The sequence below is a fragment of the Misgurnus anguillicaudatus genome, chromosome 11 (assembly GCF_027580225.2).
Source record: "Misgurnus anguillicaudatus chromosome 11, ASM2758022v2, whole genome shotgun sequence".
NCBI classification, from domain to species: domain Eukaryota; kingdom Metazoa; phylum Chordata; class Actinopteri; order Cypriniformes; family Cobitidae; genus Misgurnus; species Misgurnus anguillicaudatus.
The window spans coordinates 8,602,022-8,616,605 of record NC_073347.2 but is presented as its reverse complement, the minus strand read 5'-3'; the positions used below and the strand labels follow the sequence as shown (position 1 = coordinate 8,616,605).

General features: G+C 38.7%; 2 protein-coding genes across 5 annotated transcripts in view; one reads left to right on the top strand and one right to left on the bottom strand.

Moving 5' to 3' along the window:
* Positions 1-9,980, top strand: part of LOC129415507 (cullin-9) — a 58,834-nt gene extending 48,854 nt beyond the window's left edge. For all 4 annotated transcript variants that reach the window (XM_073872973.1, XM_073872972.1, XM_073872970.1 and 1 more), the window contains 11 exons: positions 563-935; positions 1,683-1,827; positions 1,925-2,085; positions 2,174-2,337; positions 2,451-2,544; positions 5,278-5,352; positions 5,440-5,550; positions 5,639-5,756; positions 8,174-8,307; positions 8,566-8,657; positions 8,741-9,980. In XM_073872973.1, coding sequence (XP_073729074.1) covers positions 563-935; positions 1,683-1,827; positions 1,925-2,085; positions 2,174-2,337; positions 2,451-2,544; positions 5,278-5,352; positions 5,440-5,550; positions 5,639-5,756; positions 8,174-8,307; positions 8,566-8,657; positions 8,741-8,960 — 1,687 coding nt within the window. In that variant the 3' untranslated portion in view covers positions 8,961-9,980. The remainder of the gene's footprint in view (positions 1-562; positions 936-1,682; positions 1,828-1,924; positions 2,086-2,173; positions 2,338-2,450; positions 2,545-5,277; positions 5,353-5,439; positions 5,551-5,638; positions 5,757-8,173; positions 8,308-8,565; positions 8,658-8,740) is intronic.
* Positions 9,981-12,042: 2,062 nt separating this feature from the next.
* dnph1 (2'-deoxynucleoside 5'-phosphate N-hydrolase 1) lies at positions 12,043-14,475 on the bottom strand. Its single transcript, XM_055170232.2, has 4 exons — positions 14,056-14,475; positions 13,899-13,970; positions 12,732-12,842; positions 12,043-12,470 (listed from the first exon to the last, which is right to left on the bottom strand). The coding sequence occupies exons 1-4, from the start codon at positions 14,189-14,191 to the stop codon at positions 12,343-12,345; spliced, it is 447 nt and encodes a 148-aa protein (XP_055026207.2). The 5' UTR covers positions 14,192-14,475; the 3' UTR covers positions 12,043-12,342.
* Positions 14,476-14,584: the final 109 nt, after the last annotated feature.

Below are 14,584 nucleotides of genomic sequence, written 5' to 3'. Positions count from 1 at the left end.
TCATAAACTTTTTAGACGGATCTGCAGCAGGCACTTATTTTGAAATGACAAACCTCACACATGACGGGCTAAATACATGTTGTGACGAGCTTCGCATCGCGCGCCCCCAAAAAAGGATGCATGTGCACTGGACTATAAAATTTGACTTAAATTTTATTCATAAAATTTTATTAATAATTTTATTAATTTAAATTTGACTTTGTGAAACCTGCAAAAACCCTGTTATTTGTACCTTCGAATCGACTACAAATCGACACAGAACTCTGCAGACATATCTACGGATTTCTACAGAAATACAACGGCTGGCGAACACAGTTCTGTACTCCCCCTACTGCTGAATGCTTTTATTGAAATTGCCAAACTTTTCAACTGTTATATATTCCAATATTCCAAAATAAGAGCTTAATGCTAAAATAATCTTTCAGATACGTTTTGCAGTGCTTTATTTTGCAGGTTTGTATAGGCTTGCTGTTCAAAGTGCAAAAACTTGATAAAATCCTGTCTGTCAAACATCTCCCAAGCCACAGCACATTATTGTTTGTGTATATTTCCCTCTCTACAGCCTGGGAGGTCTTATAGTTCCCCCGCAGCATATGGAGGACGGCGTGCTGGAGGCTGTGCTTTTCTCCATGGGTCGCACGATGACTCAGGAGGAGGTTAAGCAACTGATGCAGCGCACCGTACAGCAGGTGGCAGGAACTCTGAGTTTGGATTTGGACCGGGCCGAGCACCTGCTCATACACTGCAAGTGGAACGTGGACACGTTGATCCAACGCTACACGGACGACCCAGACTCTTTGGTCCTGGCCGCCGGGCTTAAGATCAAAAACCCCCAGCCGGAGCCCGGTCCTGTGACCCAGTGTCCTGTGTGCCTGTCCCAGTCCAAAGAGAGTGACCCACCACCCATGCTCTGTTGTATGCATTACTGCTGCAGGGTAAGTATGAGGATCAAGTCTTTTCTGAGAATTAAAGGGACACTCATTTTCCAGCTCCTCTAGAGTTAAACATTTGATTTTTACAGTTTTGGAATTCATTCAGCTGATCTCTGGGTCTGTCACTAGCACTTTTAGCGTAGCTTAGCATAATCCATTGAATCTGATTTAACCATTAGCATTGTGCTAAAAAACCCAAAGAGTTTCGATATTTTTCCTATTTAAAACTTGAGTCTTCTGTAGTTACATCGTGTATTAAGACTGACGGAAAATTAAAAATTGTGATTTTCTAGGCAGATATGGCTAGGAACTATACTCTCATTCTGGCGTAATAATCAAGGACTTTACTGCCGTAACATGGCTGCAGGAGGCGCAATGATATTACACACTGCCCGAAAATAGTGCCCTGCTATTGAAAGTTACCAAGGGAACTATTTTCATGCGCTGTGTAATATCACTACGCTTACGGCAGCAAAATCCTTGATTATTCCTATAGTCGGTCTTAGTACACGATGTAACTACAGAAGAGTCAAGTTTTAAATAGGAAAAATATCGAAACTGTTCATTTTTTAGCATGATGCTAATGATCTAATCCGATTCAATGGATTGTGCTAAGCTATGCTAAAAGTGTTACCGCCAGATCCAGAGATTTCTTGCCACTGTATTTTTTCCATGGTCTTGATTATATATCTGTGTATTTGAAGACTTTTAACTAACAGTCTGACATGATTTTTTTGTTCTTCCCATCAGTCCTGCTGGCAGGAGTACCTCACCGCTCGTATCGAACAGAACCTGGTGATGAACTGTGACTGTCCTACTACAGACTGTCGGGCACAGCCCACATCCAAGTTCTTTCACAACATTCTCACTGATAAGGACACTATTGCCAAATATGTGCATGCTCAACACAAACACTGCATGGGTTAAGAGACATGATCATCATCGACTAATTGTCCTGATCTGTGCTTGGGTGTGCTTTCGTTTACAGTATGACAACGCCCTTTTGCGAGGCTTTGTGGAGTGCTGCTCCAACCTGACTTGGTGTACCAACCCTCAGGGCTGTGACCAGATCCTGTGCAAGGAGAACATTGGCAGCATGGGCACCTGCTCCAAGTGCTGCTGGTCTTCCTGTTTCAACTGTAACTTCCCAGAGGTGAAGCAAATAATAAAACTCTTTTTGAACTTCCTTACAAAGCATGCTGTTGTTCTCACGCCTGTCAAATGACCCAATCCACTGCCAGGCTCACTACCCTGCCAGCTGCAGTCACATGTCTCAGTGGATGGATGACGGCGGCTATTACGAGGGAATGAGTATGGAAGCACAGAGTAAACATCTGGCCAAACTGATATCCAAACGCTGCCCCAGCTGCCAAGCCCAGATTGAGAAAAACGAGGGTTGCCTACAGTAAGTGTACACAAAATATGCCACTCTGTATTATTACTAGACACATTATTACCATATATGTTGTGCTCGGTTTGAGTTATACAATTACATGAAGAATCCTTATCGCCCTGTAGTATGACGTGTGCCAAATGTAACCATGGATTTTGCTGGAGATGTCTGAAGCCATGGAAGCCAACACATAAAGATTACTACAACTGCTCGGCCATGGTAAATATTAAATGCTGAAATATCTTTTTGTGGATGTATGTGTAAAAATGTGGTTTTGTTGAAATCTCACCACTAGATGCCGCTAAAAATCTACACACAAAACTACACCTTTAAACTCTAAAGCTGTGTTCCATAGACTGTAAAAAAAGATGGACGACAGCCGTTCGCGCTCTTTCATTTTTGAAAAGTAAAGCCGCCAGTGTCCAGATACGGCACGGACATCTTGGGTGTTGAGTCTGCGCAGTAGCGATTTCGGGACCAGTCCTGCGCAGTAGTGAGCAAGTAAAGCCGCGAAAAATCAAGGCCCCGCCTTTGCTCTCGCAGAATGCGCATATCACAGCTGTCAATCATGACGTGACACCACCGTTTTTATAGCATTAAATAAATAACTAAAAACAAACACTTGAATTTATATCAGCGTGATACAAACTAAAGTAAATGACAGAAACCAGCTTTGGAAAAAAGATCATTGAAGTGTAATCAAATTGTTTAGTTGCTCTCAAGTCCCATTGAATGACATTGGGGAGGCGGGTTTATGACCTCTACTGGGACCAGTCACTGGGGGGCGATTGAGACGTTTTGGCTTCACTTTTCAGGGCTTGTGCGGCACGTCTCGCATGAATGATTTTATTGTTAAGTCAATGTAAAGACGCTTTACGCCATAGACTGTGAAAAATATGGACGTATTGTCCGTGACGTCACCCGTTAGTTTGTGAAGATCGTTTTTGAAGTTTAAAGTAGGCGTTAAAAACGCGAAAAACTGAAAATGGGTAAAGAGGGGGGAACATGTGTAAAGCTGAGGTGGCTGATTGCTGAAACCACGCCCGACTAGCTCGACGTTAGTGACAGCAGTGGCTGTTCAACCATCACTCAAGTGGCCACTCCCTTAATTATGCAGAACTTTAAGGCTTAATATAATTTAAATGGCTGAGTTATAAAAAAAATTCACACACAGTTGTCATGAAGGGCAAAATTAGCTATATGGACCAAAAACACTTTTTGTACCCGGCTGTAAATATATTATTTTCTACTGTAAAGTTGGGCATTTTAACATGGGGTCTATGGGAATTGACTCTCTTTTGGAGCCTGCCTCTAGCGCCCAGTCAATGAATTGCAGTTTAAGTCACTTCCGTATTGGCTTCATCAGAGAGACGGAAGGTTGCCCCTCGGTTTACGCGCATCTAGAGGTCTTGCGGCACGAATGAGGTGTTTATCGCGGTGCTGTAGACGACAATTTGTCTCATCCGTGTGTCCGCCTCTGACGCCCGAGTTTGAACTTTGCTGTCAATTCACGCCCGCGTTAACCAATCAGGAGCCTACTTGCTGCTGTGGCAGCAGGCCCGCCCGGAGTCACTCATTCAACATGGAGGAATGACTGATATTCAGACAACCGCCTAGCACTTGTCCCTCCCACAATAAGCGCATTTCGCCACGGACGCGTGTCAATTTCGCTTCACGCTTGCTTTTTACGCGCGTCTATTCCGCTTTAGACACGAGAATGCATTCAAAATGTTCAAGCGGGAAACGAGACATGAATTTGACGTACTATTTGTGTTTGCTGTGAACGCAGCATAATGGTACATTCACACAGGGTGTCAAACTGCGGCTACGGCTAACTGCCAATCACAGTGGCAGCAACACATGCTCCTCTGTTCTCCGGTCTAGCATAAATGTAAATGGCTGGCTCTGCATAAGGCGATCTGATTGGCAGTGTTGGCGCTTGAAAAGTTGAGATATGTTCAACTTCTGCTGCGAGCAACGCCAGTGACGTGACACTGACGGATCCACAATGCAGTTCGGCAACGCATGGCGTCACCCGAGTGAATGAGAAGCTTTAACGCTGTGAATGTACCGTAACACTGTTTTGCATGTTTTTATACAGGGTTCACACCAGACGCGGTAGAGGCGGCAAGCGCGAGTGATTTACATGTTAAGTCGATGCAAAGACGCGATGAGTTATCCTGCGGCGCGGTAGAATTCGAATAAACTGGAATTGAGCGTTGTCGTGAGAAACGCGCAAGTTGAAAAATCTGAACTCCAGCGAATTTCTGCGGCGCGTTAACCAATCAGGACCTTTCTGTAGTAGTGTGGTGATTACGGAAAGGGAGCAGAGTCTCAGCGGAGTCACAGAAGCGTGAATTTCCGCGTGAATGCCTCGAATGACTAGAATTTTAAGCGCGAATGAAGTGATTAATCTTAAATGTTCAAGCGTCCAACTACGCACGAAAGCGCGTTTTTGCCGCCTCTACTGCGGCTGGTGTGAATGCAATGTTAGAGAAATTAAACATCCTCTTTTAAATGCTCTTAAGTTATGAGGATTTCAAAAGTTTTTTCCCCAAATATCACACATTTGAACAGTCGATCAGCTTAAAGGAGCATTTCACCCGTAGAAACATTAATCTTTATTAAAAGTGCGTCATATTTGTAGTCAAAATGTAACATACATTTCGAATTTGGTGCCTATTTGACCGAGAAATGGGGTGTTTGAAGAGTTACCCCCTCATCAAAGATATTGGACTTCCTGCTTTCATTGATGCAAAATGATGATTTTTACATCATTGAAAGAAGGAAGTGCAACACTGAAATCTGTATTTCTCCTGTCTCAGCGGCAACTGAGGAAATGATGCATGACCATTAAAAAAACTTGACCGGGGTTCTAACGATACAAAGCTTAATGCAAATGGGTGAAGTGTCCCTTTAACGACACTACTGTTTGTTAATATGTGACCACAGGTCAGCAAAGCTGCAAGGCAAGAGAAGAAGTTCCAGGACTACAATGAAAGATGCACCTTTCATAACCAAGCCAAGGTTTGTTGGAGCCATTCATCTTTCATAATTAGTTTAGTTTAATCAGTCATGTTTTGTATGCAAATATCTTCCTATTGTATTTTACAGGACTTTGCGATCAATCTGGAGAACAAGGTGTTTTCTATCAATGAAGCTTTACAGATGAAGTCTTTGACATTCGTGATCGATGCATGCAAGATTCTTGCTCAAGCTCGAAAGGTGTGAGACTCGAATTACTTCACATTGTGGATTTTATTTCCAGTCGTTGTCATAACCCTTTATTTGCGCTATGTAATTTGTCACGTAGGTATTGGCTTACTCGTGTGTATACAGCTATTACAACCAGGATACTGAGAAGATGGATGTGATGGAGCAACAGACAGAAGCTCTGGACCTTCATACCAATGCCCTGCAGATCCTACTGGGTTAGTACAAAGTTCGCAATGCGTCCGAGCAGTTATTTTAATCATGCGAGACTGCTGTCCTATCTATGTGAATGCGGAAAGAGAGATATCTCTAAAATCGCATCCTAAACTTATGTTGTTTAATTTTTTTTCTGAACAACAATTAAACCTGACATCAACTGTACCATAACTTTTGTTTCTAAGGGCGCACTCACATTATACATATCAAACCATACCATGCCCCAGTGCGATTGTCCCCCCACTACTCCCCCAGAAGCATGCACTCACACTGTACTTTTATCGATCCGAGCCCGGGGGCGCTTTCGTCATTAAAGGAATATTCCATTTTCCCAAAAGAAAAATCCAGATAATCTACTCACCACCATGCCATCCAAAATGTTGATGTCTTTCTTTGTTCAGTCCAGAAGAAATTATGTTTTTTGAGGAAAACATTGCAGGATTTTTCTCATTTTAATGGACTTTAATAGAGCCCAACATTTAATACTTAACTCAACACTTAACAGTTTTTTTCAACGGAGTTTCAAATGACTATGAACGATCCCAAACGAGGCATAAGGGTCTTATCTAGTGAAACGATTGCCATTTTTGACAAGAAAAATAAAAAATATGCTCTTTTAAACCACAACTTCTCGTCTAGATTCAGTCGTAATGCGGCAGCGTGACCCCACGCAATACGTCATGACGTCAAGAGGTCACAGAGGACGAAAGCGAAACTCCGCCCCAGTGTTTACAAGTGTGTTGAAAGAGGACCGTTCCGACGTTGTTGTATGTCAACTGACACTAATTGTGTCAGTTTATTGTTTAAAATGGTCCGCAAATGTGCGTTTTATATATGTAACACGTGACCTCCCTACGTCACTACGCATTTACGTTAGGTTGCGCTGGACCGGACCTAGACGAAAAGTTGTGGTTTAAAAGTATATATTTTTAATTTTTCTTGTCAAAAATGACAATCGTTTCGCTTGATAAGACCCTAATGCCTCATTTGGGATTGTTTAGAGTCCTTTGAAACTCCGTTGAAAAAAACTGTTAAGTGTTGAGTTAAATATTAAATGTTGGGCTCTATTAAAGTCCATTAAAATAAGAAAAATCCTGCAATGTTTTCCTCAAAAAACATAGTTTCTTCTCGACTGAAAGAAAGACATCAACATTTTGGATGACATGGTGGTGAGTAAATTATCTGGATTTTTCTTTTAAGAAAATTGAATATTCCTTTAAGATGCGATGTTTTGGAACAAAGCAGGAAGTAAAGCGCTCTTCTAACACTGGAACCCATCGTAATGTTAAGTCTGTGGTTTTTTTATTCAGAGTCGTTTGTGCACGATGACACAAAGCCCTCCCACATGCCATCATATTACTTAGTTGACCTGTCGCGTGTGCAGCTCGCTTGATGCGCGCATCAAAGGTTTTAATAAAGGCAGATGAAGGTGAGTGGTCGTGCAATAGACGTCTCTTATTTTGAAACGTGCGATAAGCGATCACGTTGTGCCTTCTGCGCCTGAACCCAAGTGAACTGCGCTCCAGCCCACCTCTACAACACGGCCAGGGCGCGATTTACCAATCCGTGCCCAGGCGCGGTAAAGAGCGATCACACCTAGTCAACCGAACCAGGCTTTGGATAGTGTGAGTGCACCCTTAAGGCTCAGATTGCGCTATAATGCTGTGTTCACACCAGCCGCGGTAGAGGCATCAAGCGCGAGTGATTTCAATGTTAAGTCAATGTGAAGACGTGTTGACACGTGTCTGAAGGTCTTGTGATTCCACCTCATTCGTGCGGCTAGTTGTTGAGCGTGGCCATGGGAAATGCGCGAGTGGAAAAATTTGAACTTTGGCGGAAAAACGTGCCGCGTTAACCAACAGGGCTGTCACGGTTATGAAATTTGGTTGACGGTTAATTGTATAACAAATTGTGACAATTAATTGTCTGTTTTATAGCTTATACATTTCTTTGTTTGTTGTGATTATTTAAATTAATTCTTGTGCTTACCTGGCAGTAAATATTAATACACATATTTAAAAGTAATTATTTAATGAATATATCTTTCAAAAACTGAAAATTAACAAATAAACTCAATTAGAAAATAAAATTAGACAAAATTAGAAATAAACACAATAAAAGTGTCTGAAAAATAACTGAAAATAAAAATGCAATCAAAATACACCTTTAATAGAGGCCAATTCAGGTCATATTAGTCCTGGACCAAACTTCTGTTGTGGCTTCCCTAAATTTGCAATTGCTGTTTTGGAAATGTTTTACCTGGCAGTTCATACTGCTTATAGTTTTGCTGCATTTCTTTAAATGGCTTTTCCGGATTTTTCCTTGCTAACCTGACTGTGGTCTTTTATTTTGTAATTTCATGAATGCATTTACTATCTGCGTATATGATGATCAATACTTTCATATTGGTTTTCCTTAGAAGAGACACTCCTGCAATGTACAGATCTTGCCTCCTGTGTGCGACTCCTAAAGCCAGAACATCTTAACACCGGTTTAGAGCTGATTCGCAGAATTCAGGAACGTCTTGTGGCCATCCTTCAACACTCCACTCAGGTAAGTTCATAGCTCTGTCAAAATGGTCCATAATCCCACTCCACGTAGTTGTATAGTAAGCATTAAATGATGTTCATAACCCATTCTGTTTGCATGATCAGATTATTCTAATAATCAGATTAAAGGAATATTCCACTTTCATTAAACAAATCTCAATAATTTATGTCATCATAGATGTTTTTTTTAATGAAAGAAGAATATGCATTGATTGGATGTGAAAAATAGCCATTCTTACCAACAAGTCACTTTTAATGTCAGGACTTCCGTGTTGGTTATCAGTCCAAGACCGGGCCAGACCAAGACACTGCACAGGCCTCGAATCTGGCTAATAACACAGATGCCAACAAAGAGTGAGCCACCTCATATTCACAGAGAAACATAAGTGATGCTTCCTCATTCTTGAAGAGAGTACAAGTTTATTGTTGTATTTCAGGTCCAAATCCGACAGGGGCTCCGAGTCGGGAACCTCAGACAACAACAATCACGCCGCCGAGGACGTCGGCGATGAAGCCGAGGAGGATGATGAGTATGATGATGAATACGTGCCAGAATGGCATGAAGATTACGACGAGGAAGACATAGATGATGACGACTTCTTCTCTGACGATGATGAATCGGAAAACCTGGAGAGGGACTTCAACCCTTTCGACTAATCCGTATTGAATAAACGATGCTTACAGAAGGCCTACGAATTTAAAAGTAGACACTACAAGAAACCACACCCAAACTAGAAAACCTGTTACAAGAAATCCAGAGTTCAGACGTTTCACTGTAATGTGCTCTTTGCTTTGCACTTAGCAGCTCCTACTTTGAGCCCTAGCCTAAATTTGGTTGTTACACCAAAAACTATATTCATGTTTATTTGGGTTTATGCTGCAGTTACTTTACATTACAAAATTGAAACTTTATTCACGGCTGATGAGGAGGATACTTTACTGAGTTCATTGAAGGATCTTAAATATTGATGTTATATCGTAGAGGAAAAATATTTTTGGAAACTGTTCATAGTTTTGTTAACAATTTTTTTTTTGTTGAAAAAAATTGAAAGGGATGCATAAACCTTTACAGTAATTTTTTATTTAATTTGATCTAAGAAGTTGTGGATTGTTTAAATTAAAAATACCAAAAGCGAAGGCCTTTATTCCATTTTAAATTCCTTTATATACCACATTTGAGTTTCATTTCTATGATTGTAAGTATTGGAAATGAGAAATGTTTGCAAAGGTTTGGAAAAGAGAAGTGTTTAAGGGCTGCACAACAAGTGACGGACAAGTCTCTTGTCAGACAGCAATCTATGATGAGCAGGTGCTTTATATTTAACCTGGTTGTGATGGGCACAAGTCCCACAAACACAAATTTAACTTTAGCCTGCCTCATTCAGATGTAATGGCAATAAATATTTAAAAGTATTGTAGCTAGTTGCTTTATTTGCTAAGCAAAACACCTTAATCACTTCGTTCATTTCTTTCTTTAAAAAAGTTTTTAGTCTTTTTTTGACATGTTTCTGTTCAATTGTATAGATGCGGAGATATAAAATATCTTCTCAAGTCCAGTTTTGAATTGAGATAAACTTATATATTCATATACTGTCCATCTTCTGAAATGTTTCTCTGTTCAACTTGATGGAGTTCCTTTACTTCAGCTCACAAAATAGATGCTTTTCTTCAATCTGAGTGCGTCTGTCACTGCAAAATCTTCAATGCACTACAGTAGATCTTACTGATTGGTCCGTTCACGCAGATTGCAGATTTTTTTTAATCAAACGTCGCATGTTTTATTCTTTATTGCGCAGACTGATCGGTGTATGACATCGAAGTACCGCGAGTATTCTCGCGATGCTTTGATGTCGCATCAAATCGAACACAATCTCATGTTGTGTAAATAAAATTAACATTAATTAATTGGTACCTTAATAAAAGATACATTTACACTTATCAGTGCTGATATTTAAATTATGCTATAATGAATTTAGAGTAGGTGGAATGTGCTCATGAATTTTAATATGGTCATAAATAATAACGTTGATAAGTGCCGCTGTCCCGTGAGCGGGACACCTAAGTTTACTCCAATATTTTCCATGTAAATGTTATGTCTATCACAACAAACTATATATTGTTGAAAGGTCTAAGCCTCTAGAAAACATATTTCAACAATGTTTTATAAAGTAAATTATGTAGGTAGAGTAATTGATTCATTTATGAAGAGAGTGTGCCTCAAAACATTTATATCCTGCGAAATGTCACTTTCCCGCCAGTGGGACGCATACGTTTACTTCAGTGTTTTGCATGTGAATTCTTATCCAATCATGACAAACTATATATCGTTTGAAAGCTCTAAGAGTGTAGTTTTCACCTATCATCACCATGTTGGTAAAGGAATGACATAATGAGAGCCATTTTCTAAAATGCCACGGGTATACAGGTGGGCCACCTTGTTGTTATGTATTTGTAACACTAATACCCTGTCCTAAACCTAAAAAATCATGACAAACTATAATTGGAAAGCTTTCAGAATGTAGTTTTCATATTTCAACGTCTGATGATAGAAATAATGTAGTGACAGTTTTTATGTTACATGTCCCCCCATAGGAATGCATATTAATTATTATATATTCATAAAACTATATCCTAGTATAAATCTTTAAAAATGTTGACAAACTATATATTGTTTGAAAGCTCTAAGAATGCAGTTTTCATATTTCAAAACCTTTTTGCAGTAATAATACTGCATTGACAGTAATTTATTAATTTGTGACAAGAGTATGCAGCAAACCGTTGACACCTAAACCGTTGGTAAAACCACTAAAAGTGTGACGCAAACCTCATTTTTTGTGATTTTAACTTTAAATTTGGATCACAACTACTTGTACATTTTTTATAATTTTATTTGTAAAATTAATATGTTATGGAATTATTTTTATCTATTTTTAACAATTTATTTTTTTAATAATTTTACCTACTGACACTTCTGTGAGAACCCTCAAAGTGTCTTCTTTAAAACAAGACCAAGACTAGGCTTCTAGACCAAAAACATGCCATATTAATTTGAAGGTGTATATCACATTTTCACCCCCCCACCACCACTCAAAGGGTATTTGCGCCACTTAAGGGGTTAAATTGTCAATAACACAAAGTAACATTTAACTTTTGTTAGGAAATAGGGTTCATCAATGATTAAGTTGTGCCTGTTCACCCCATCGCAGCCTTCTTCAATATGTTTCTTCAATATATATATATTTAACCATTTAATAAAAGCAACACGGAACTGTGTGTATTTTATCCCTTCGTTTTGTATTGAGACATTCATTTAAAATGTTAAACCTGGTGACGTTACAGCATCCCATAGATTTAATCCACATTAGCGTTGTATCAGATAATTAACGACACCTAACGTTAGTGGACATTTAAAAACATTACACCTAACATTACCTGTATTTAAGATGAATGCACAATATTCGCCACTAGAGGTCGAATGCGACAAATACAAATACAACATTCGTTCTGCGCAGATCGATCGATGTTTGCTATCAAAGTATTGCAGAAGTGACGCAACAGTACTGCGCTATAATCGCTCTCGCGATACTTTGATGCCATACACCAATCGGTCTGCGCAAGGCCGCATGAAGACACATACGATTTCCACTGCAGTTTGATCAGAAACCGAAGACATTTTTTATACAAACTGTTTAAATATTTAAGTACATAAGTGTAAAAAAACCCCATACAAATGTGTAAGTTATTTTTGGATATTTAATGCAATACTTGTAAAAAAAACTTATATTGTACCTTGAAATTCTTTATTTACAGGAACAATCAATGCAAATAATAAGTTTTAAATTTTTTAACCATTTTAAATCACATTTAAGTAAAAAAGTGATTCATTTACATTTTCAATAACATTAAGATGTTCACATCGTATAAAATAACATTGTCAAATTTAAACAGTACAAACGTGAATTACAACCTAATTATGGCTGGCAAATTATTCTGTCTTTAGTTACATTAATAGAGAAATGCTGACCTATATGAAATGTGCTCAGTTTTTGGTGAGACCATCAAAATATTTCTCCAAGATACTCTCAACTTCATCCTCTGTGTAGTCCTGCACTTGGAAGAGTGAGTCTGTTGAAGCACCACCCGCTCCTCTTATCATGGCAGACAGTACTAAAGGAAGAATATGAGATGCAGGAATTTACATGATGTACATAAAGTATTGTGTACTGTGCACTGGCTGGTAACTTTAAAATATCTGTGAGAATCTCACAAAATCTGCCATAAAGGGTATAGGTCTTATTTTCCAAAAAAGATAAAGAATTGCAATATAATATTTTACAACAGTTAATCCAGTATTAAGATAATACTGTATTACAGTAGTCTAGAAATAAGGATATCTGAGAATCATGCCAATTACAAAAGCTTTCATACCTTTGCCAGAAGAAGGCCTAAATAGGCAGAGAACCCTCTTTTTTATGGCCATAGCTTGACCAAGTTCATAACCCACTCCCAAAGATGGTTGTGTCACCTCTGCCACTATCACTGATATAGAAAACAAAACCGACAAGCATGTCTGGATCCTGTAGTATTATGTTTAATTGCATTTTATTATTTTAGAATTCACAAATACTTAACATTTCTCTCAATACTGCCTGAAAGGTGCAGTGTGTAAATTTTAGCGGCATCTAGTGGTAAGGTCGAGAATTGCAACCAATGGCTCAGTCCACTGCTCACCCCTCACTTTTGAAACGCATAGAGAAGCTACGGTAGCCACCAACGGAAAAACATGTCATCGTCGGAGACAACTTAGTAAAAAACTTTTGTCCGTTAAGGGCTTCTGTAGAAACATAGCGGCACAAAATGGAGACTTCCACGCAAGGGGACCCTCGGTGTATGTAGATAAAAACGTCTCATTCTCAGGTAATAAAAACATAACGGTTCACTATAAAAAGGTCTTTAGTTTATACACCCCTGATAATATGGTTTTGTATATTATTTTGCATTTCTGTCAAGAGAGCCTTCTAAAAATTACACACTGCACCTTTAATGTATTTTTCTCCAATATATTTTTGGTCATTTTTTGTATATTGTGAAATATATATACTGTATAAAAATATTTTAAAGCATTTATATTCATGTCACATTGGAAGAAAAACTTGGTCAGTATGTTACAAACTTGTAAACATAACAAAAGGTGAAAATGAAATATACTTTCAACTGGAAAAATATACTTGTAATTTTATATTTTAAACATACGTATAGATTTAGTTTTGTATACCTTATACACTTTATACAAATGTTTATATTTTGGGCAGAAAAAATATTCTCTCTCTCTCTCTCTCTCTCTCTCTCTCTCTATATATATATATATATATATATATATTTGCCGTATGGGTTGTAAAAATAGAAATGTTGCCCCCTGAAAAACATTTTAAAAATCTATTCTCATATTTAGGGTTAAAACTAAATATATTTTCAAATTCAAAAATATATTTAACTAAGATGTACTTTCTACAACATTTATTCACCATATGTTTTAATGTGCGTCTGTGTTATCTTTCCTTAACATAAATGCCACTTGATATTATGGTCTCTCACCATCAGACATCATAAGCCACTTCATATCTCGATCATGAATTGCTTTGTCTCCATCCAAAACTGCGTCCTCACCTGGACAATAGGGAAAAGTTTAGGGTTCATTTGCACTCTTACAAAAAGTTATATAAGAGTTTGCACAAATATGAAAGATGATAACCTTTTTCAGACAAACTATCATAGCTGACATGTTCCGTTAAAACTTCCCCATACTTCTGTAACTGCTTCACTATTCTCTGGTAAATATTCACGTCCTGTCTCCCTCCACGGATGCTTCCACAAAAGTATATGTGCATAATTTTGGAAATGATCTCAGCCTAGCTGTCTTGAAATCAGAGCGCCTTTTTACAAGACCAGGAAATGTGTCACGGCATCGTAGCGCCACTTCCGTTTTGCGTCTGTTTATGGAGATTCCAAACGACGTTTTTGCGCCCTCAAAGAGACACAACTACGCAACTGCCTCTAGACTAGAGTTTACACCTATTTTTTTTTACAGTCTATGGTTTACAAAAAGAGGTATGATCACTTTCGCCCTTAGTCGAAACGTTGACCGCTGTGGTTCGTTAATGTGATTTGGCGCCGCCATATTGGTCCTGGCAAGAATGCCCCCTTATAAACGCATTTAAGTAATTGGGGAGCTGCGCTTTTTCTTGATTAAACCACAATAACGTTTACATGATTATCTTAAT

Bases quoted from the DNA above. Each gene is read 5' to 3' on its own strand.
- dnph1 (XM_055170232.2), bottom strand. From the start codon at position 14,191: ATGCACATATACTTTTGTGGAAGCATCCGTGGAGGGAGACAGGACGTG. The intron at 13,971-14,055 runs GTTATCATCTTT...CCTATTGTCCAG, and splicing joins TGATAGTTTGTCTGAAAAAG to GTGAGGACGCAGTTTTGGAT. The intron at 12,843-13,898 runs GTGAGAGACCAT...TTTCTATATCAG, and splicing joins GTGGCTTATGATGTCTGATG to TGATAGTGGCAGAGGTGACA.